The sequence below is a fragment of the Eublepharis macularius genome, chromosome 1 (assembly GCF_028583425.1).
Source record: "Eublepharis macularius isolate TG4126 chromosome 1, MPM_Emac_v1.0, whole genome shotgun sequence".
NCBI lineage: Eukaryota > Metazoa > Chordata > Lepidosauria > Squamata > Eublepharidae > Eublepharis > Eublepharis macularius.
The window spans coordinates 236,630,552-236,654,520 of NC_072790.1; the positions used below are offsets into that span (position 1 = coordinate 236,630,552).

Genomic DNA, 23,969 nt, shown 5'->3' on the forward strand with positions numbered 1-23,969 from the left:
TGAGCTCAGCTAATAACCGGGGCTGCTAATTATCCTCTTCATCATCACCGGTTGTTTTCATGCCATTATATTCATTATACTCCCGTCGAGCGGGGGAAGGTCTGGAGTTGGCGCCAGGCCCCATCTCCAAGGCAACCGACATCCAGGAAACCCAGCAGCAGCAGCGCCTCCCATCGTTTCCGCGTTTCTCCCCTGTCCGGCGCTGCGAATGGCTGGCGGGTGAAGAGGAGGCGGGGCCGGAAGTGGGAGCCGGGGGTTGCCATGGGCGCGGCGGCGGCGGCGGCGGCTGCAGCTGGGGGTCGATGCCCGTGCTGCGGGAAGGGGCGGTGCCAGGCGGACCCCTGCGGGGTCCTCTGCCTGCTGCTCACCTACCTCAGCGTGGGCTACGCCGACTACGTCGTCCTGGAACATGTCCTGCTCCAGCCGGGCTTCCGGGCTAGGTAGGGCACTTTGCACATGCTCAGGAGCACGGCGGCCTTGAGAGGGGGTGGAAGTGGGGGGCGCTCTGCTCATGGGCAGAGGCACTTCGTCCTTCTCTCTGCTTTGGGTTGCTTTTTTCTTTAAAGCTGTTTTGTTGTCCTTGGAGAGAGAGGTATCTATACCAGATGTTTTTGTTATTAGTATTAAATTATAGTCTGCCATTCTCACTGAGATCCAATACGGAGGGGTTGGATTTTACCTTGGAACGGATGAAGAATTCCTTCCTGTTCAGGGCTGCTTAGCTTCTAGCCTTTTAAGCTGCCTTGAAGGGTAGGTTAGTGGAAAGTCCTTTGCATATGCTCAGAGCTTTGTTGTCCTTAGATGCCTTTTCCTTGAAGACTTATTTATTTCTACAATGTTTTTCTCCCCAGTAGCAGTGGAAAAGAACAAGAATCCAGTAGCACCAATAAGACTAACAAAATTTGTGTTAGGGTGTGAGCTTTTGTGAGTCACAGCTCGCTTCTTCACATAGTAGATTCCAAACTGGTATCTGAAGCTGTGACTCATGAAAGCTCACACCCTACCACTAATTTTGTTAGTCTTATAGGTGCCACTGGACTCTTGCTCTTTCCTACTGCTACAGATAGACTAATACTGCTGCCCATCTTGATCTTTCTCCTTAGTAGGGGCCCTAAGTTGTTTACAGTATTTTTCCACTTTATCCTGACACTCCAGCTGCTACATCATGCTGGCTACTTTTTCCTTTGAGACAAAAGCATTCTGCACATACTCAGAGACATTGTGACTTTAGAGATTTTTTAAAGATAGATTTCTTTCTCCTCAGAATGGATAGAAGATCCCTGCACATGCTCACAGTTACTTCAACTGTAAATCCCCTTTGGAGAGTCCTTCCTTCCCCTTTGAAAAGAACTCCTCAAGGGCACAGTACCCATAGGGGCACGGCTGCCTCCAGAACCATGGACAGGGACAAGTAACTTTTCACATGCTTATAGAAGCATTGCCCTTTCTTTTCAAAAGGAGAAAGCACTGTGGCATGTGCTTTTATCTGTCCTGAAAGATTTGCCAAGGTGGGAAAAATACTCTACACAAGCTCAGGAGCATGTTGCCCTGAAATCCAGAAAAAGGATCTGGTGGAAGTGTTGGGGGCAGTGGCATGGAACTCTGCACATCCTCAGAGGCACTCAGTGTTAGATGACAAGTTTTCTGTACAGAAAGGGGCAACCCTAAGGTCAGATCTGGATGGAGACCTTGAGGTAAAGCTATAGGAATCGAGGTCTGTTTTTAGATGTGGTGCTTTAATTAGCTATATGCTAACACCTAGAGAACTGGTTGTCACTAATTCCATATAACAAGGGGGACTCTGGGTTTCTCTTTTACAAACAGTGGCTTCCCACCCACCAACCCCAGGCCATATATATATCTTTTTTTAAAAAAAAAGACGTTTCAGAAAGAGCTTGTTCAGCACAGTTCCTTGCTGTTCAGAGGTAAAATTTATCTCCCTATTGGGTATTTCCAAGCTGTTCGGTGCCCCTGAAGTAGCTCCTTGGATCCCGGCCATAAAATTTATATCCTTCCTTTCTTCCAGAAAGAAACCCAAGGCTGGCTGCATTAGTAAGATGATCCCTGCTTAGCTGTCGGAATATGGCTTTTGGAACCCGATCTCAGAAGTTTTAGCCCTCATAATGATGGTGGGGCAGGGATAGAAAGAACTCGAATTTCATGGAGTTAACCTCCTGGGAAAACATGGTGGGGAGAGAAAAGAGGGTTTGCAAGCTGCTGCTGATCTCGTTGCTTCCTTTTGTTGCAGCCTCTGGTGTCCGTTCCACGCCGTGGCGTTCAACTTCATTGTCGTGATGCTGCTAGCCAGTCACACGCGGGCTGTCTTTGCTGACCCAGGTAAGAAACTGATCCTTTGTCCCTGGAGGCCTCCAAGGCCCTGTCTGTATTGCCCCTGGCTCGCACACAAAAAGGCAGTTTTCGCCCTTCTCGAATGTATACACGGTTATGTTATGGAACTCCCTGCCACAAGATGTGTCATTGAAGGCTGTTGGCTTTTATGGGGCATTAAAAATAACATTTATTTATTTAGGTTGTTTATAGTCCGTCCTTCTCACTGAGACTATTAGTACAGTCAATATCAAGAACATTTCCATAAACAATGCCATAGGGTAAATAAATAGAAGTTTACAAAGACATAGCAGTAGCAAGAATCCAATACAGAGTTGAAGAAATGCTGAAACAGAACATAAGCAATTCTAAGACTGACATTAGACAACATGAAGCACAGACAGGACATAGGAGGACATATTTAAAGTGAATAGATAGTACATAAGGCAATATAGTGATGAAATCTGGTCCCTAACTCATTAGCGAAGCATGTGAGACCCCCTCCCTACAATACTAAAGAGTCCAGTAGCACTTTTAAAACTAATCAACTTTATTGTAGCATAAGCTTTCGAGAACCACAGCTCTCTTCATCAGATGCAATAAATACATCTCAAAAGCTAATGCTACAATAAAGTTGGTTAGCCTTAAAGGTGCTACCAGACTCTTTACTATTTTGCTACTACAAACGAACACAGCTAACTCCTCTGGATCTACATCCCTACAATACAGCCCTCTTATTTGAGTAAAAAGGATAGATTCAGCCATAGTGAGATAACCTCTGGGTTCAGAGGCAGTCATTCGTTTAGGAAATAAATGCAATTGTTTTCAGTTTTCAAAGTACTTCTTGCACATTTTTCCAGTAGTCTTTTCAACAGCTCTGTATGGTAGGCCAATATCATTTGAGCTCCATACGATGGATAGAACAGGCCAAAGGCAATTGTAGGAGGCATGGCAGAGGCAGGATTTGAACCAGGGATTTCCCCAGTTCATTGTCTAATCTGTGCCGTGCCAGCTTTGCTTGACAAGTTGCAAGGTGGGCTGCTTTTCCCTGCCCTCCTGAAGGGCTTCCCAGAGGCCTCTAACTGGTAGTCTCTGTTAAAAACGGAACATGGGACCCTGAAGAGTTTTGATTGGAGTCAGCAAGGCAGTTCTTAACATTTCTAATGCCTTTGGAAGCCCTCTTCTCTCCTGGCCTCCGCATACTTTTTGCAAAACCAGAGTTCATGTGGGTGTGTCTTCCTCCCCACCCCCCCAACTAATGAAAGGATGCAGACTTGCTGACAATGGAAGCTGTGGTTCTGTGGGCCCTGCGCAAGCTCTTCAATGACGGGCTCGGAGTAAGAACGATTGCGAAATCTCATTAGACCGGTTTGGGGGGTTGCATCCCATTCTAAGAGACTCCCTTTGAGCAGTTCTTTTCATCCAAGACTTGATCTTGGCACTTAGAGACAGTTTGTTCCGTGCCAGGACAATTCTGAGGGCCCAGCAGCATGCCCTCTTGGGTTTTCCGAAGCAGTCCTGGCACTAAAAGACGCGTCTGTATGTACTGTGAGTAGACATCTTCCCACCGCTCCCAGTAGCCGCAGAATAAAAAAACCCAAATGAGTAAAGTGGGGGACAGACTTAGGGTTCTCTGCTACTGGAGTGCTGGTCCATCAAAAGCTTGCAACAGGACATCTTCTGAAGAATTGGACCATAAATGGGATGGGACCGTGAGAATCTGTGGATCCCTAGTTAGGACTATACGTTTACATTTTGTACGGCTGTCTCTGCCGTGCCCAGCGCCAGCCCCTTGCTTGTTCGGTGACTGCGTTTTAGCATCTTCATGCAAAGCAGCTGCAGAAAGAGTTGCCCTGCTCACGGTCTGGCTACAATGATTTTTTCCATCTCTGCTCACTGTGGTCCAGCTGAAGGTCACCACCTTGGTTTCCTTGAGAGTGTCATCTTACCTTGGAAAGGCGCCCTGGAGCCAGCTGATCTTCAGCATTGTTTATCTCCGGCAGATGGGGGGACCATCGATCATCTTTCCCAGTGGCATTTGGAGCAGAAGCTGAACTTAACATTATTTAAATTCATCATCCTGCTTTATTTTTTTTCTCCCTTCCAAATGCAAAATCCAAATATTTATCTAGAGAAAACAGTCTTTGCTGCGTCATTGAGAGATGGAACATCTTGGTTGCGTAATGTGCCTGCATCATTGTTAGTGGTTCATTTTGTTCCCGTTACTTGGATTTGTTTTCTCCATAATCTACTTTAAAGAGGGAAGGGGGAAGAACACTGTGATTCTCTTTGGTCCTTCTGCTCAAATTGGAGGGAGGGGGAGTTTGCTGATTATCTGCTTAAGAAAATTTGCCTGGCTAAATTAGAACCAAGATCTCTCTAACCTGGCAAGATGCCCCAAGGAAGCTCATAAAGAGGGACCACTGAAGGTAATATCCCTTCTTGCACCGCCCCATACAAGAAGGCTTTGTGTAGCTATCATGGCTAGTGGCTGTTGACAGCCATGGATTGGACTTTGGCATCCTGGCTCTCGGTTCCTCGAAGAAGAGCCCTTCTGGGTCAGACAAAGGGTTCCTCTGGTTCAGCAATTCTGTTTCCAACTGTGGCCAACCAAATGACTCCCAGAAGCTGCTGCTCAGAGGTATACTGCTTCTAAACACAGAGGTTCTGCTCGTATCTGTTCTATCTGATAGACTTCAGTTGCCCCCAGCTATCCTTTTTCGTTTCTTGGTTCCGCATCTTGGGCTTCGTTTTGTTTTGGTCTCATGAAAAAAAATTGGCTGGTATTTTTTAATAATGTAAGGGTAAATGTTGCTGGATTCTCTTTTTGAAAAGAGGTTAAACTAAACGGCTGTTGACACAGAATCATCTTGAGCCCCAATGGAAAAAGAGTCTACAAAAGCCATTAATAAATAATGAATTTGCACAAGAGACTCTCATTTAAAAAGAAAGCATCCACAGGGTTTTGTTCTTTTAAAGGCTGCAGTATGTCCCAGCATCTATCAAGATAAGAAAGCAGAACGAAGTTTTTGTATCATAATAACAGATGAATTTTAAAAAAAAAACCAGGGGAGAGGAAAATGAGATATGTTGAAAGCTCCCATAATGCATTAAGGATCGCATCAGGATGAATCTGTGTATGCTAAACCATGGAAAGGCAGTTTTTTTTTTAAAATGGCACTTTATATACAATTAAATACTTGAGTTTAAAGGGAGATTAAATTAGCAAGCAGCATAAACTGGGAGAGATGCAATAAAACGGATGAGACGAGGGAAAGTATAGAACATTCATAATGACCTAAAATATGCCAAGCCGTATAATCAAATTCTGTTCTGACAGAACTGTGGAAGCATGCTTCATTTAAAAAAAAAATTCTTTCTTCGTACCACACCCTGACTGATTTAGCAAGGGGGATGTCTGGACAGTGATAGGACATTCACTGGAACTTTTCATGATACAGAACAAAGGAGGACTGCAAAAGATGGAACAGGGAATTCATTGGGTTTTTTGCAAGAAGTGCTTCACTAGATATAGATAGTTCACCTTTCAGGGAGGGCGTAAGTTTCCCTTTCTCTTTTCTCTCTCCTGTCCTGGGCTACTAAAAGGGAAAGTGGGGAGGGGGGTGAGAGAGGGTGTAAAGTGCCATTAAGTTGCAGCTGACTGATGCTAACCCATAGGATTTTCAAGACAGACAAACAGAGGGGGTTTGCCTTCACTTGTCTTTGAGTAGGAACCCTAGTCTCCTGTCCAAGTACTAACCAGAGCTGCCCCCCACTTGGCTTTGAAGACCTAGCAAGATTGTGCTAGACTGGGCCACTCAGATTGGGGGGAGACGGCTAGGGGAATGAAATTTCAGGGGTTCTGGTTGCCCTCGGGCCCACGGAACTGGGCAAGTCACGTGATTTGCTTTTATATAATGGTGGGATAAGATTTGAATTCTGGCTATGTATATATTATGTGCCATCAAGTCGCCTCCAACCTATGGCGACCCTATGGAAGACCCTCACAGCGGCTCTTCCAAACCTTCTCCTGATTTCTTGGTTGCAGTCTCCCTTCTGATTGATGCTTGAGCCAGTTTCTTTCTGCCCTCCATGCATCTGACGAAGAGAACTGTGGTTCTCAAAAGCTTATGCTACAATAAAATTAGTTAGTCTTAAAGGTGCTACTGGACTCTTTTTGACTATGAATGGAAGACATCCAAAATGCCCTCTTATTAACAGACTTGCTCAGATCCTGCAAACTGGAGGACGTGGCTTCTTTTATTGAGTCCAGCCATCTCGCTTTGGGTCTTCCTCTTTTCCGACTGCCTCCAGCTGTTCCTAACATTATCGACTTTTCCAGATAATCTTATCTTCTCGTGATGTGACCAAAGTTCAATAGCCTCAGTTTTGTCATTTTCTAGGGAGAATCATGCTTGTTGTGATCTAGAACCTTTTTATTTGCCTTTTTGGCCGTCCATAGTATCCGCAAAACTCTCCTCCAGCACCACATTTCAAACGAATCAATTTTCTTCCTGTCAGCTTTCTTCACTGTCCAGCTTTCCCATAGCAATGGGGAATGCCATAGTCTGGATTATCCTGATCTTGGTTCCCAGAGAGACATCTTCATCTTTAAGGATCTTTTCTAGTTCCCTCACAGCCGCTCTTCCAAACCGTCTCCTGATTTCTTGGTTGCAGTCTCCCTTCTAATTGATGCTTGAGCCAAGAAATAGAAAATCTTGAACAATTTCAGTGTCCCCATTGTCAACTTTAAAATTATGTAATTCCTCAGCAGTTATTATACAGGATTTGAATGCTGGCAGTAGTTCTCGCCGTTTAAATCTTTGGTGGTTCCATCATGGCTCTTCACAATACCCCTATCTCAGAGCCAAACTACAAGTGACGCCTGACACAGGTTGGACACTTGCCAGCTTCCCTCAAGTTTTGGCGGGAAATGTAGGCAGCTTGGCGGAATGTTGGACAAGTGACAGTTGGAAAGTCCATTGGACAGTGGTCGGAGAGCCAAGCTGCAAGACCAGGACGCCTACATTTCCCATCAAAACTTGAGGGAAGCTGACAAGTGTCCAACCTGTGTCAGGCGTCACTTGTAGTTTGGCTCTGTGTTTGTCCGTTTTTAAAATTCATTGGTTATTTTCTGGTTTCAGAACCCTGCTCTGCCCCGCCCCATCGATCCTCCACCCCTACATCCCAATGTACCTTTTGCAGCAGTTAAAATTCAAAATCACACAGCTGGTGAAAGGCACTGGACGTCAAAGAAAATGACAGACACGTGCCCCACCCTCAGGCTTGCAAATAGAAGGCCAAATTATGCAAGGGACCTCCCAAGCTTCTTTGGCTGGCCCAGTGTGAGAGAGACCACCGATCTGAATTTTGCCCACAGCGGCTCCTCCAAGGAGCCTTTTAATGGCAGGGTGTGTGTGTGGATTGTACTTGAGGAAATGTCTCCCACCCCGCTAGACTGGAGATAGAAGCTGCAAAACCCAGTCTATTTACCGATTGAAAACTGCTTCAGGTGATCTATTTACAGATGGATCTCCCAACATTTCATCTAGTCTGACCCTGAACGGCGAGATACGCAAGGGGAGGGAAAGGGGGTGGAGAGAAGTTGGTCTGATGGTGTGTAGACAAAGTGGGGAATTGGGTCTCGTGTGTGTGGGGGGGCATTTCTATTGAGTTGGGGTCAGGACGATCTTCCCTAATTGGGATTGGAGGTGCCACTGTCCAGCAGCCCTCTGCCCATGAGATAGACCATAGTGAATTTCCTTCGTTCTGATAGGGATAGTGGCATCTATAAAATGTTGTTGGCGTTGTTATTAAGAGCCTCAAGCACTCACCATAGGGGTGAAGATAAACTGGAATAAATAACTGGAGCTGCCTGTAAGCCAGGGTGCGTGCAGAGGATCGCTTAACTGGGGGTGAGGGAGGCATGCGAACGCCACCTTTGTTCTGTGGGTGTTTGCCCAGCGGTAGTAAAAGTAGTCTCAGCAGAGAATGGGATTTAGAGAGGGATTTGACCTCTGATCCCCTTTCAGGCACGGTCCCACTCCCCGAAACTGCCATTGACTTCTCTGACCTCCGGAGCAGCAGCAGCAGCACATCCCACAAAAGTCGGGTGAGTCATTAACCCCGCATCGGGCAAGGATTCTCTGCCGTGGAAGGGCTGCAGTGCGCCAGGCCGTGGCTCTTCATTGTGCAGCGCGGCCTACTGCATCTGGCAGTGGCTCTCCAGTAGGTGCCTCCCGGAGACTGAGCCGGTGTCTGTGTGCATTCTACCGCCAAGATCCCACCCTCCCCAGTGTGCGTTCCGGTTCATGAAAATTGCCGGCAGGGAATAATCGGTGCCCCATTGGATCTCGAGACCTTCTCCCAGGAAGCTTGTTGCTTAGAGGGGTTGCATATGGGAAGAAATAAGTTTGCTATTATTATTATTATTATTATCATCCCTTTTTCTTAACACACCTAATGGAGGGAAGCCGTTTTTTTTGGTTTAGCGTTCCCTTGCTAATTCTCAGTGGTGCTCCTCCCAGTTTGTGCATCAGTGTGTTTATGTGTTCATATGTTTTCTTTAACAGTTTTAAATATTTATATTCTGTATTTGAACATTTTTGACTGTTCGCTGCCTTGGGGGCCCTAAGCTGGGTGGAAAGGTGCAGGCCAATATTTTAAATAAATAAATACTGGAAACGGCTCCTAAAACCCTCCTCCTCCAGTCCTGCTTCTTATCTTATCATATCTTTATTGCTTCAGCACAGCCATAGCAAGCGCTTCATGCGCTTTAACTTACTTCCTAGTGAGATGGTAAACTGGTGTTCTGTCCTGCTTCAGATTTCTGCTGTTTGGGCGCTCCGGTGATTGGATGCCCCGATATCTGCCAGGAAGAATACTTCTGGCATTCCTGACATGCTAGTTTTCTCCATGCATGGAGTTTTTTTTTCTTCCTATCGAAGAGCTTTCAATGAAGAGAGCCTTCATCCCCAATGGTGGAGCTAGACGCGGGGTTAACCCACAATTATGAAAATTAGGCTTCAGTGAGTGAATGCCAAGGGGCACCTTCCTCTGTTTCTCTCCCAGAATAATGAGGACTGGACTGTGTGCAACCGCTGTGAGACATACCGACCACCTCGGGCTCACCACTGCCGTGTCTGCCACCGCTGCGTGCGCCGCATGGATCATCACTGCCCATGGTGAGTTCCCCACAGCTTAGGAGCATGGGAGGACACCAGACCTTGAAGACTGGAAAATTTCAGTGAGGCTTCATTTCTGAAACGAGGGGAGGGGGGCTTCTTTAAGAGATGTGTGGAGGACAGTGACTAGGTTTGGTGTCCCAGATTATTCTGGGCGGGCATGCTGGTTCTTTTATCAACCTCAAGCTGGAGGGCTGAGGGTTGGGGGTAGCCAAGATCCCCTGTGAGTCTTTTCCCCCCTTCCACAGGCTCCCAGGGCAAACTACTGCCAGCCTTCCTTGTCTTTCCTTGTGCTGGGTCCCAAGGACAGATGGGGTGTTCTGCCGGCAGAGTGTCTGCCTAGTTCACTAGCAGGCATCCTTTCTCAGGGGACAGAGGTGATCTCTGGTTTGGTGCAGACCCCCATGCTGATTGATCGGGGGGGGGTCTTCAGTATCTATGCAGAAGCTTCTTCATCTGGCTATTGTTAGAATGTTATCTACTGGGAACGGTCATTGCGGCGCCTGTCCACTGCAGAGGTGGTGATCCAAACAGAGTGATCCGTCTGCCCTGAAGCCTGATGGGATCTGTTTGGATTCCTGAGCTTTCTGGCAGGTTTTAAGATTCCAAACGTTTTTCTGTCGAGACCTTGATGGGAACCTGGAGTGGTGGGTTCCAGGAAACAATTGACAGAGTTGCCTGCCCTCTCCTATTCTAGCACTTGTTGCTCTGGTTTAACATGAAGTTGGGGAGAATGGAAGAGGGAAGGAAGGTGGATGGAGCATCAACACAAAGCTGGATGAATCTGGCAAAGCGTATTAAGAAGCCCAGTTAAAATCCTACGAGGAGGCAGTTACTTCCTCGCTAGCATTGCATTGGTTGAATTGCATCCGGCTCAGTTTTGGATTGGTATTCCCGGGCAATGTTGACAGTATCTTGGGTGTTGCAAATGCCACATAGCCTTGATTCTTGCCTCTCCTGGATGAAGAATCCTGCTGGGACAAAGTGAGAGAGCCACTTAGGAGGATCATCAGTTCAAGCTGTTGTTTTCCCTTTGATAAAGAAATGGGCGGACAGGTCGTGGCTAATTGAACCAACCTGTTTCAGTCAAGGCGTATGAGAGGGTGGCGGTGGATCAGCTCCAGGTTTTCCATGGTGACTTGTGTGCCTTTGACCTTTTTCAGCGTGGCTTTGGAACTGAGCTGGACTTGGTTAAGGTAAAGGTAGTCCCCTGTGCAAGCACCGAGTCATTTTTTAAAATTAAATTTTAATTAACAAATAACTTTCAAATATACAAACATTGATTAACAAACCCAATACAAGAATAACAGTAATCAAGAAGAGATATTAACTGGGTTTCACATAAGTACAAATGAAGGTAAGGAGTTACAATTAGTCTTAAGTTGTTATTAAGGAAAAAAATATCCCGAATTTGTTACTGATTGTAATATCTTAGATTTCGGTTGAAGGTCATTCATTTCTATATAATCAAAAAAAGGGAGCCACTTTTCAACAAAGTTAGTACATTCAGAAAAATGTAATGCTTTATGCAAGTCATCATTTGTTTTTTCTAACATAAAATGGTTCCAAGCACCGAGTCATTACTGACCCATGGGGGGACGTCGCATCACAATGTTTTCTTGGCAGACTTTTTATGGGGTGGTTTGTCATTGCCTTACCCAGTCATCTATACTTTACCCCCAGGAAACTGGGTACTCATTTTACCGACCTCGGAAGGATGGAAGGCTGAGTCAACCTTGAGCCGGCTACCTGAACCAGGTTACTGCCAGGATCGAACTCAGGTTGTGAGCAGAGCTTGGGCTGCAGTACTGCAGCTTACCACTCTGCGCCACAGGGCTCTCTAGGACATAGTTACTCTGGACAATCTCCATTTGCAAGCTGACAAAGATATGCTTCTTTGTTAATATTATTTGATCTCTCAGCAGCATTCAACAACCATCAGCCATTTGACATTATTAAAGCAGAAGGGGTTAGAGGCGGAATGCTTCAATGGGTTTAGTGCTTTTCTATTTGACAGTATTTGGCAGGTAGCTGCTTGGGACTCTGAGTCCCATTCCACAGTGTTCTGGGCCCACGTTTTCCAATATTTATGTGAGATCACCTGTAGCTTTGGCTGTCATCAAAGTGCAGGTGATCCTCAGCTGGTACCTTTATTGAACTTAACAGAAGTGGCTGTCTCTGTCCTAGAACAGTGTCTCTCTCCTGTAGGCTAGATGCAGAGGGTTATCAGCTGAAGTGGAATCCAGACAAGATGGAGCTGGTGCTAGTTAGCAAGGCCCTCGAGGGTGCCATGCTTCCCACTTTTGATGGGTTTAGTTTTAGGTGGGTGGATATGTTGGTCTGCAGTAGAACAGCAGGACTTGAATCCAGTGGCACCTCAGAGAACAACAAGATGTTGAGCTTTCGAGAGTCAGAGCTCCCTTCTTCTGATACTTTTGATGAGTGTGTTTCAGTTGCAAAGACTGTGGTCTTCCAACTCCAAAAAATGATTCCCTTATCGGACTCATGGCTGACCTGCTCATGCTGATCCCCGCAACAGTAACCTGGAGACTAGATTCTTGAAAACACGTGGACTATCCTTGAAGACAACGTTCAGATAACAAGGCAATTCCCGGCACAATTGCTCAACCAGAAAGTGGGAAAGACGCTAGATTCTTGTGCCAGCGTGACACTCTGGGTTCAAGGAAAGAATTGAAGACTTGTATGGTGATCTGTGGTCGCCCCTGAGGAAGTCCGTGAGACGAAACCTGACGTTCTAGCCGGCCTCAGTTCGGGCATTCATCTCTGTGGATCCCCAGTTCTGGAAATAAGCTGAAGATATCTGCAAAAGGAAAAAAGACCGAAAATTACAACATCTAAAAAGGACATAAAAATACTGACACTTGCCTTGCATTTTGAACTCAGGGTTGTTATCCTGCTCCCTTTGTAAACACGGAAGGGGAGCGTTTTGTCCCTCTTGGACTATTCTTTTGTCTTTGAATTGTGTATGTTTATTGATAAGTATTTATGGGTGTAATGAGTGTAATAACTGTGAGCACAGGTTCAGCAGTGTCACTTTGAATAGATAAAGGAAGTTTCTTAATTATTTACTATTCCCGGGGTGGTTTTCCACTTTCTGGTTGAGTGCTTGTTATCTGGACTATTGCCCATATTACTTCTGTCTTAGGAACCTGTTTCTGGGTTTATTTCAAGGTGCTGGTTCTTACTTTTAAAGCCCTTCATGGCTTAGGCTTTCCCAGTATGCTCTCATGTCAAATTTTCTGACTGAGGCTTGCTTATTGTACCTTCTTGGAGTCAGGTGTGAACAGCTTCTTCCCGGTCCCACCTGTTTTCTGTAGTACCTGCCATATTGCGGGATGGCCTTCCTAACTTTCTCAGGGAAGGTGCTCTCCCTGCTAAATTTTAGCAAATTGAGGGTTACTCGATGGTTGAATCATTGTGCAAGGCTTTTGTGACTGCAGTTTGAGGACTTAGACCTTGATAACTTTATGGTTTAATGTATTGTCGAAGGCTTTCACGGCCGGAGAACGATGGTTGTTGTGGGTTTTCCGGGCTGTATTGCCGTGGTCTTGGCATTGTAGTTCCTGACGTTTCGCCAGCAGCTGTGGCTGGCATCTTCAGAGGTGTAGCACCAAAAGACAGAGAGATCTCAGTGTCACAGTGTGGAAAAGATGTTGGCAGGTCACCAAGCACCAATCCATATGCAAAAGAACCTCCTCAGGATACAGTGAAGCCTCCCTCCATTAGCATTCCACACCCTGGGAAACTCTTACAGGATGACTCAGCTCAACCCCACCCCTCCTGAGTAGATACAAATGACCTACATCTTTTCCACACTGTGACACTGAGAGATCTCTGTCTTTTGGTGCTACACCTCTGAAGATGCCAGCCACAGCTGCTGGCGAAACGTCAGGAACTACAATGCCAAGACCACGGCATTTATGGTTTAAAATTAGCATAAGATGCTTTGAGTCTGCTTGTAAAGAAGGGCGGGGTAAATGTGCTTTAAATAAAAATTCAACAAAAGGAGGGCCTAGATTAGACTACTTTAGCCCCTCCTCTTTTAGAAATTATTTGCTGGTGTGTGTGTGTGCTGTGTGTTTCACTCATGCAACTGATCTCTCTTGTTTCAAGGATAAACAACTGTGTGGGGGAACTGAACCAGAAATACTTCATCCAGTTCCTCTTCTATACAGGTACGTTGAGAGAGTTTACAGATGAGTTGGGGGGCAGAGGATTTGGGGGGGGGGATGAACGCACTGTGAGTGGCAATAGCTGTTCATTTCCTTATCTAACAGACCATTGGTCTCTGCAACATTGATTTCCAAAATGCACAATGATTGGTGCTTACTGAACTGTGCAGAATGCTGTGAAATTTGAAAGCTTGCATGCTTCTGTGCTGACAGAGTTAGGTTTGGCATAACTTTTTAAAAATACTGCTTTGTTACAAAAAAAAAATACATAAGCAAGATTCAAATCCAGAAGCATCTTAACTATGAACAAGTTCTCCAGGGTATAAGCTTTTGAGAGTCAATGCTCCTTTCGTCAGGTGACTTCAACTCTCCAAGCTTATACCCTAGAAATCTTGTTGCCTACGTGAATTAAATCTTAAGTGCTGCTGGAACCGAATCTTGCTCTTCTGCTGCAGACCGATGTGTCTAACCACCTAAAACTAACTACAAACAGTACAGTTTTAAAAAAAACTGAATATCACGGCATATAGAAACGGACAACACACATGCCTGCGACATGAAAACAAAGAATATGAGGGGGTGATAACCCAAATCGGACCTTAAAACCACAAACATTGTTCTGCCATTGTTTCATTGGAAGGCACTGAGAGATCCGTGAATGGATCACATCGTGTTTTTCTTAAGTAAAGAGTCCAGTAGCACCTTTAAGACTAACCAACTTTACTGTAGCATAAGCTTTCGAGAACCACAGCTCTCTTCGTCAGATGCTAGTGGTTTTTGTTAGTAAACGGAAGTCATGGCGCTCCCCCCCCCCTCCATTCCAATACAGTTTGTGTCCATATTACGAGGAAGGACTTTTTAAATAGCCCTTCTTCTTTTTTTCTAACCTGTAATGTGCTCCTAAAGCTGCTTTCTACTAGCTCATTCCCTTCCTCCAGCACCCTGGAGATTCGTTCACAAATCTCCCTGCGGCTCACACAGCTTGACTCTAAGGTCTGGTTGTGTTATTCCCAGGGCTTTTTTTCAGCAGGAACGGGGCGGAACGGAGTTCCGGCACCTCTTGAAAATGGTCACGTGGCTGGTGGCCCCGCCCCCTGCTCCCCGGACAGAGGGGAGTTTACATTTAGAATCTCAACTCCCCTCTGTCTGGAGAGCAGGGGGCGGGGCCACCAGCCACGTGACCATTTTCGCCGAGGGCAATTTAAACTTTAAAAAACTTCCCCCTTGTTCCAGCTGACCGGAAGTGATGTCCTTGCGCGGCCTTGGGAGCATGCGCGCATTTTGTGCACATGCATGTGGTACCAGGGGTATTTACCTCCCGCCAAGAGTTGCCCCCTGTGCTGGCAACCCACTCTGTTCCACCACCTCTTTTCCCAGGAAAAAAGCTCTTGTTATTCCCATCAGGCGTGATTTATAAAATGATCCGGTATTTTTATTTATTTATTTATTTTGGATGTTTCTCTGCTTCCCCTTCGGAGTCCTGCTCGAGGAAGCGTACAATTAAAAACATCACAATATAAAAACAAGCCGCTCAAATACCTAATATATTTCCTGCCATGAAAACAACGCGGCCGCTGCAGTTTTGTCCCACTAGGGGCTGCTGTTGATCCAGATACAATTTTTAAACAAATCCTGGGGTTGAGTTTCTTTGTCTCTTCTGTGCCCTGGAGTCCTTGTTCACATGGAGAGATGCCTTGCGGGGACGTGTTGCAAGCTTGCACTATTTTCTACTTAATCTTAGGAACTTCATACCTCCCACTCGACCATCCCTCTACTGCTCCCTTAATGCAATTCTGCTCGTTCTGCCTTATTGCCCCTTATGGTTTTAGGATTTTGCGGCACCGTGGGCAGTCCTTAACCTGGATAGGCTGTTTGTTTCGTTTGCTTGCTACATTTATAGTCTGCCATTCTCACTAAAGTGGGTTACATAGTTTTAAGTCGATACTCAGTGTGACGAGACATCTAATAAGCAATGTGCTAGGACTAGGGTTACAGAAACCTTCAATAAGCATAGCATAGAGTGCAGGTATAGGGCAGAAACATGGTACTGCATCAGTAGATCTGTTCGGCTGTCCTCTGTCAGTCTCAGAGCACTGGGAAATGCAAACTACCTTCTGGAGCTTGCCTGGATGAGGCCTGCAACCCCCCTTCCACTAACATAGCACCATCACGTCCTCTTCCTCCTGTTACATCCTTCCGTATGCAGCTACGGTGTGCCAAAGCAGACTTTTAGTCCATGTAGCTCAGTGTTCACTGCTCTGGCAGCCACGGCTTTCTGTGGACCAGGCAGAGAAAGGCAAGTGCTGTCTTCTGCCTGCAAGGAATGTTCCCTACCACCAAGTCCCAGTTGCTCCTCATTCCTTTTCCGTAAAGGCTTTGACTTTATTTGCTGGTCTCTTTTAATTAAATTCATGCCCTGCTTCCCCATGAATAGGCTCAAGGTGGCTAACAATAAAAATAAGAATTGCATCGATAGAGAAGAGAAGCCTGAGGGCTGGCACATCGTCCAGCTGCCTGGCCCTTGATGCCACCAAGTGGTCGCAGTAAGGCTGACCAGTCCTTGTCCCCTCTCCCTCTGCTGAGCCCATTAGCGTCCTCTCTGCCAGTAGCAGGGATTGCAAATGAGTAGCCGTTTGGGGGCTCTTCCCGTAACCTTTTAGATCCTTATCCCTATGTCAGGAGCCCCCAACCTTTTTGAGCCTGCTGGCACCTTTGAAATTTTGAGAGGAGGTGACGAGTGCCACCCCAAAATGGCTGCCACGGGAGGCGGAGCCCAACGTGATACCTCCCACCTTGTTTTGCAAAAGAGTCGCAGAAAGGGAAAAGAGGAGAGGAAAGGAGAAGGAAGTGGTGAAATAATAAAGAATGAAAGCCTAAAAGGGGAATGGATCCATGCGCTGACTAAGGAAAGCCTGGGTGCTTATCAGTTCTCCTGATCCTCCAGTGATCGTAGAAAAACCTTTGATTTTAACAAGGGGAGCCACTAACAAGCTCTGACTTACAATGGCTCCACCTACTTTCTGAAAAGCTCAGCAGGCACTAGGGAAAGTAATGGTGGGTGCCACGGGCACCACGTTGGGGAATCCGGCTCTACGTCATCTAGTTCCTCTTGAGCCAGTCTGTGCAACCATGAGGGCTGGAGGCTGGAGTTTTCAGGAATCTGGGAGTCAGCTTTATGAATGTGAATCGGCAGTACTGACCCACCCACAGCACCCTCTACCTTTGTAACCCCACTTTCTTTATTAGGGCGTGTGATATCACAGACAGGTTTTTTTAATTGCAATCTTTTCCAGTTCTGTAATCCTAATCCTAGTACATGGTTTATTGGAGGTCTTTGCTGTCTGGCTGGATTGTAAATCATATTTTGTAACACACCTTTAGTGCAACCCTAAGGAGAGTTACTCTAGTCTAAGCCCACTGATTTCAACGAGCATAGACTGGAGTAACTCTTCCTTAATTTTGCACTGCTTGTGTCTCAGCAAAAAAGGTGGGTTCTGAATGCAGTTTGTGGTGATGATAAGAGGGAATTATGATCAGCTGGCCTAAGGGCTGGTGCACTCACACATTTGGGTTGGAGAGCTTTTTATTTTATTTTTATTCCACTTCCTGACTTTTGTTCACTCGAATCTCCCGGCCACAGGCTTGGCTAGCCTTTACGCCATGGGGCTGGTCCTGACCACGTGGCTTTGGCCGGGGGACTCAGCCGAGGGAAGCGATTCTGGCCACCCCCTCCAAACGTGAGTACCTCTTTCCCCCTCCCACCGCTAAACTAGGGGTTTTTTAAAAAACAAAAGCTGGGGGAGTTGCGGACAATATAAAAGGTGGGGGAGTTGCCGGAGCCTGTTGATTTCTTCACCTTGCCTTTTGCTGAGTGTTATGTGTGTGTTTTAAAGAAACTGCCATGTCACAGAGATCCTGCCAAGAGCAACTGGAACTTCAAAGTGTTGGCCCCAGGCCCGGGCAGGATGCTCTGGGCTGGCCTTTCCACAGCAGCTGACCTACTCTGGTAAAAGAGCTGGAGCACAGATTTGGGCATTCGTTTCCATCTCCACCCCGGCACCTCCTGGTCTCCTGTTTAGGTCACTCTGCCCCTTAGACTTACTTTCTGTAGCAGTAGAAAAGAGCAAGAGTCCAGTAGCTTTTCTTTCTCTGTAAACTCACCTGATTCTCTTAAAGCCAGTATACAGCATCATATCTCTAGGGCAGCAAATTCCATACGTTAATTGTATAAAGAATTGATTTTCTTTTGTCCATGTTAAATCTGCTTGCTGGCCAATGTAATTGGGTGACCCCGCTCAGTACCGTCAAGCTTTGCTATCAACCCCCAAATTCCTGGCCACACTCTTCTTGAGCTGCCCAGCGTAGCCCTGTAACTTTGGCTCATCACTTTGTTACATGCCAGAGAGGAAACTGTGCTGGCCTTCTCTCTCTCTCCCCACAATTGGGTTCCTAGGATGTGCGGACTGGCCCTGCAAAGCAAGCCCCGCGCTTCCTGCTGCCCCCTGGGAACCTGAGATGGGCTCATGGAGTTCCTAGCTGATGAACTGACTGTGCTTTCTCCTTGCCTTCCTCTAGTGCCCACCGCATCATCTTGTTGGTTGAATCCGTCCTGTTTGGCCTCTTCGTCACAGTCATATTCTACGACCAGGTTAGTTTTAAGAGGCTTCAGTCTTTGTCAGCCAACTAAAAAAATGTTCTTTAACCGGATGTCAGTCCTCTTAAACCACCAACCCCCTGCTCCTCCAACAAAGTCAAACGTAAACTGTCGCAAAATCCCATAGCCGGAATGGAAGTCGTGTGTGATGGCATGGGCGCTGTCCAATACGAGCAGCACATGAAGCTGCCTTGTACTGTCAGCCATTTGGTTCATCCAGCTCAGTGCTGTTTACTCAGTTTGGAAGCAGCTCTCCCAAGGTCTCAGCAGGTTCTTTAAATGGAAGAATCCAGAGATCAACCCTTAGAATTGAGGGGATGTTTTGGCTTTAAGAGGCCCCCTCTTGGGGAAAACCAGATTTATAATATCGAGTGATTCCGCACACGTTGGATAATGCACTTTCAATGCACTTTATCAATCGTTTGAGGTGGATTTTTTGTTCCGCACACGAAATCATCCGTTCTAAATGATCTATAAAGAGGATTGGAAGTGCATTATCCAATGTGTGCGGAATCACTAATCGAGGGTGGGTGTAAAAGATGAGCGAGTGTTCCCATCTCTCCTTCTTTCCACGTTACCCCTTACCAACCTGCCCATCGCTTCTCCCCCAGCTGGTTTCCATCATCACAGACGAGACCCCGATCGAGCAGCTGCGCAACCGACTCCGGAAGGAGCCGCATCGAGAGGTGCCGCACACGCGGAAGCCCAAGATCGCCCTCCTGAGAGAAGTCTTTGGCCGTGGTACGATACTGTGTGCACGGGGGAGGTGGGGATGGGGGTCAGGGACCCGAACTTCCTGAGAATCGTCGATAGCCTGAGGCTGCGGCAGGGCTGCACGCAGCAATCTCTCCTCTCTTCTCTCACATCCACTTAGGCTTCATGATCTGCTGGTTCTTCCCCTGCAACTGCAGCTCTCCTTCCGCCAGCGGGCCATCCTACAGCTACCTGCCCAACTATGACGTGTGACTGCACTGCGCTGCTCCAGGGGAGCATCTCCCTCGTTATTCTGCCGTCTTTCTCTCCTGCGAAGGGCAAAGGCTCTGACCTCTTTTAGTTCCTTGCTACAGCCTGCGGAGGAGGAAGTGACAGCAGAGGCAGCAGCAGCCTTTCATCCTGGAAGGGGGACAGTGTCCTACGAGCGTCCGGATCCCGCTTCACTGATGGGAAGCTTGATAGGTCACTGGAAGGGGCCCGTATTTGAACTCTTGGGTTGCCTGAGGAGCTCTCAGAACTAGGCTGCGGCTCCCAGGAAAGCCCCACGTGGGAATGAGCACCCGAAGCTTCTCAAACAAATACAGGGTCTGCAATCGGGAGTAGGGAAAGCTGCCCCCTTCCTGCCTCTTGCTGCTCCTGCCTCTAAAGAGCATGTTCGCCTTTGCATCTCGACTGAATCGGATCCAGCTCCATGGACAAGAACAAGGGACTGTAGGATGCTTAGCTTCTTGCTGACTCCTCATGGGTCGTGTGCAGGTCACAGGGTATCTTTAGGGAACTGTGGCCACTGCCAGCGGCCACATCCCTGCTCGCGGTCGCTTGCCCCCAGACAAGAGGCGAAGCAAGAGCTCTGAATTTCACCGCAAGGCCTCCTTGGCCCTTTCCACTCGCTTCAGCCTCCTGATTCACCACTTCATGTCAGCCAGTTGGAGGGTGATGGTGAGAAAGTGTGTGCACCGAGTTAATAGATTGCACAAACCAGCCCTCGGACTCCTCTTGGGGGTTTGGTTGGCTGTCGATGTGGGATACGGAGGCAGCTTTATTTCTCTTGTCCCGAAGCTGACCTGGGGCCTGTACGTAGAGCAGGAAAGAGACCCTTCCACATGTCCTCTTCATCCAGTATAGCTGCTGCCAGTTTGCTGTGAGCCTTCAACCGCGTTTTCTCGGTTTCTTCTTGACAGTCCAGAAAGGGAGGAGACAAAGAAGCAAGGTGCAATGGAAGAACATTTATTGATAATCATAGATCCCAGTGCATTTCGCGAGTAGCTTCATCAGCAGATACAACAAAACAAAATTTAAAAAGTAAAATGATCGCTTTTTAAAAAATAAACATTTAATTCCAAATGTTTTTTTAAAAAAAATAGATCATTTGACTTTTTCAGAACCGAAGAAGTCACTGGACCCGTCAGCTGTGTTTGTCTACCGGGGAGGCTTCTGCTGCGGTTTTGGCCCAGTAGAAGAGACAGCTCCATGTCTTTTGTATCGCTTCCCCTCAGGGGATCCCTGGCTAACTTCTCACCCCTAGAATGGCCCTCAAGGTTATCTGGTTCATTGCACATCGGGTTTCCAGCTTGAGGCTGAACTGGGGCGCCTGAGCCTTCAGCAGTTGCAAAAGAGGAAGAATTTTTCTCGGGCTCGTTTTCTCTCTTGCTTTGGTTACGGAAGAAGCTGCACTTTCTGAAATTCTTCCTTCTGTGAGAGCTTTTATCTCGTGTGCAATCCTGCTCCCTTTACAGTGCAATCCTAGGCAGAGTTACTCCTGTCTAAGTCCATTGAAGTCATTGGGCTTGGACTGGAGTAACTCTGCGTAGGATTGCACTATTCGTGTGGTTTCTGTTCTCCCCATCCTGTGAATAAGCCTTTGCACTGAATCCCGTGTTACCCACTGGGTTGGATCCTGTGGATCTGTTCTGTTAAGGGGCGGCACTTCCCCAGCACAAGTGGGAAAGCCGGGGGCAAAGCACTACTGTTGGCAGAATGGATCTGGGGGTTGCAACCCTGTATGTTCCAATTCTCGCAGATTCCTAGTTCTTACTCCCATTTGACATTATTGGCGAGGGGGCTCCTTGATGTGTTAACTCCCCTCATCTTCCACGAGTGTTTTAATAAAGCTGCTGCCCCCCCCCCATCCATAGAATAAATGAAGCCACTGGCTGTTTTAAACTGTGTACTGCAAAATGAAAAGCAGGGAACGATTTTTATGGAATTTAATGGTGATAAACTCCTGCCCTAAGTTCTGGGCAGACCCCCAAACTGCAAGTCCAGCAGTACTGCTTGGGGGAGGGGAGTGAATGCTTCAGTGGTCTCCAGACAGAGCTCACATTACCAAGTAAATACTGCTTTTGGAATAAATTCAAAGGCTCTCCCCTAAGTTGTTGAGTGTTTTGGAGGCTACAGTTGCATGCACGACAGTTTTGTTCTGTGGCAGATGCCACGTGAGCCTTGTGTTAAGAAGTGTTCCTACACCTCAAAAGTCAGTTTTCGTTGCCTAGTATGCGTTTATAGTCGGTGTAGTGGATAGTCTGGGAGACTGGGGTTCCAGAGCCCATGCTGCCACGAAGCTTTCTACGCAACCTTGAGCCAGTCGCATTCTTGGCCTAACCTATCTCGCAGGGTTGTTGTTAGGATACAGTGGAAGAACCATGTATGCCGTCATGAGCTCCTTGGAGCACAGGTGGAATAAAAAACATACAAGGTAGCAGACAACAGACTTTTGGGCCATTGGTTCTGGTCGCCTACAGAGCCAAGAAGGTCCCATGGTACACGTAATACAGCAGCTTGAACAAAATTTCAGCTTTAATGCTCTGTGTGTGTGTGTGTGTGTGTGTGTGTGTGTGTGTGTTTTAATATATAAAAAAGCAAGGATTGGATCCTTCTTGCTGCAGAAAATAATGTATCAGTATTCTGATCTTTTTCCAAAAAAGTACAGAACAGACCGCATCCATCATAGTGCAGGTCTGACACTAAAGGCGAGTTTGCTTGTTACTTGGCTCAGTGATAAACCCAGTCCTATGCATGTTTACTCAAAGCAACTTAGCATAAGAATGTGACTTTTAGAGTCCAAGTTTTAAGACCACGTCTCCTCCCCCTGCTCTCCCAGCCACCAGATGTACTTTTGGGTCTGTTTTTCCTCGCCTGTCTCCCCTCCGCCCCAATCAAAATTCAGCAGTGGCACCCCCCCACCCAAAGATGCTCATGGTGCCAGCTTGAGAACGGTGAACCATGGTACATGTTTACCTCAATCATTCCTGTTGCGTGATTTGCAGAGTTATTTTATTGGTTCTGTTATCAGCCCGTCAGCCCCTGAGTAAGAGAGTCTGGAATTTTGCACTGTGTCTGCTGTGTGGTTTGGTGTGGGGGGGGGTGGGATGAGAAGTGAGGTAAACCCATATTTTATGCACAGAGAAGCTGAATTCCATGACCTTCACAAACCCTACAAGCCAGATCTTTCGCAGTGTATGAAACGTACTTCTCCCCGCCTCCGTTTCCCTCGCGTTGCGTCACCTGCGGAGTGTGCCTAGCATCAAGGGATAAAAACTTGCATGTGTGAACAAATCCGCTGATGACAACAGTGAGGAAAATGAATGCCTTTAAGAACTACCCTTCTCACTGCCTGCAAAAAGTATTCGGGGGGGGGTGTCCTCTGGGTGTGCTGCTGAGGGCCCCCTCCCCCAGTTGTGGCCACCAGTGTTAATGTTGACAACTTAATCTGTGTGTTTGCTATTTGTAAGAGATTTTATATTAAAAAAAATCATTGAACTCTGTCTGATGGTGCTACCTTTTCTGTTCGTGGCTCAGCCTCCATACCAATAACTCCACCTCTAGCCCCCCCCCCCCCCGTCTTGATTTTAAAAAATCACAGTGGAGGAGGTGCGTAGAGTTCCAGCATCCCTTTGCCCCATTTCCGCCTCCCCTTCCACCAGCATGATTGGAAATTGTAGCCTAGGCTGCGGGCTCCGGAATTCGATCCGCAGCTCCAGGGCTCCGGGAGGCTTAGGGGGTTGGAGCCGGGCCCAGCAGCCTTTCAGCTCTGGGATGAGTCAGAGAAAGCGATGGAGGGAGGTGAATGTCTGGAAAGACAATCCAAGGGGAACATGGGGAGGAAGAGAAGCATCAAGAGTTCCACAGTCCAGAGACGACCAGAGATGCTTTTTCTCTCTGTGAACAGGTTAAGCTAGCTAAGGAGACAGAACCGTCCGTGGTAGTTTCAGGTGGGCAGCTGTGCTAGTCTGTAGCAGAAAAGCAAGAATCAGGTCCCTTTGCACCTTAAAGACCCGGACTAGATTTCCAGGGAGTGAGCTTTCGAGAGCCCAATAGCAAAGAGTCCAGTCGCACCTTTAAGACTAACCAACTTGATTGTAGCATAAGCTTTCGAGAGCCACAGCTCTCGAAAGCTTATGCTACAATCAAGTTGGTTAGTCTTAAAGGTGCGACTGGACTCTTTGCTGTTTTGCTACTGCAGACTAACATGGCTAACTCCTCTGATCGAGAGCCAGAGCTCCCTTGCCAGATACATCTGTGAGGCAGACGGTGTGTGTTGGGGTGCAGGGTGTGCTTTCCTCCAGGGCAGGAATGACCAACTTCTGTCATGAAGGGGGCTGCCGTGCATCGCCCTCCAAACCTATGTGAGGCCTGTTTGGAGGGCAATGCATACTTTCCCCCAGATTTCTGTAAAATTAGGGTTGTATCACTGTAAGGCTTAGACAAGGGCAGAGGAGCACGTGCCTTGCAGACATCTCTGCAATTTAGCATCCAAAACCCAAAGAGAGACACAATGCTGAAGCGTGTGCTACCTCTTCCTTGGTTTCTCGTGTGTTCCCCACATATACACACACACGTTTGTTCCTTCTAGTAAGTGTCCCAAGTTTTCACATCTTGAACAAAATTCTTTAGGGT

General features: G+C 47.0%; 1 protein-coding gene across 1 annotated transcript; it reads left to right on the forward strand.

The window, feature by feature from the left end:
- Positions 1–261: 261 nt before the first annotated feature.
- LOC129325491 (palmitoyltransferase ZDHHC3-like) lies at positions 262–22,795 on the forward strand. Its single transcript, XM_054973177.1, has 9 exons — positions 262–440; positions 2,249–2,337; positions 8,361–8,440; positions 9,400–9,512; positions 13,647–13,708; positions 17,346–17,442; positions 18,281–18,353; positions 18,971–19,100; positions 19,234–22,795. The coding sequence occupies exons 1-9, from the start codon at positions 262–264 to the stop codon at positions 19,323–19,325; spliced, it is 915 nt and encodes a 304-aa protein (XP_054829152.1). The 3' UTR covers positions 19,326–22,795.
- Positions 22,796–23,969: the final 1,174 nt, after the last annotated feature.

Coding starts and splice junctions, on each gene's coding strand:
- LOC129325491 (XM_054973177.1), top strand. CDS start 262: ATGGGCGCGGCGGCGGCGGCGGCGGCTGCAGCTGGGGGTCGATGCCCG. Junction 2,338..8,360: donor GGCTGTCTTTGCTGACCCAG/GTAAGAAACTGA, acceptor ATCCCCTTTCAG/GCACGGTCCCACTCCCCGAA. Junction 13,709..17,345: donor CCAGTTCCTCTTCTATACAG/GTACGTTGAGAG, acceptor TCCCGGCCACAG/GCTTGGCTAGCCTTTACGCC.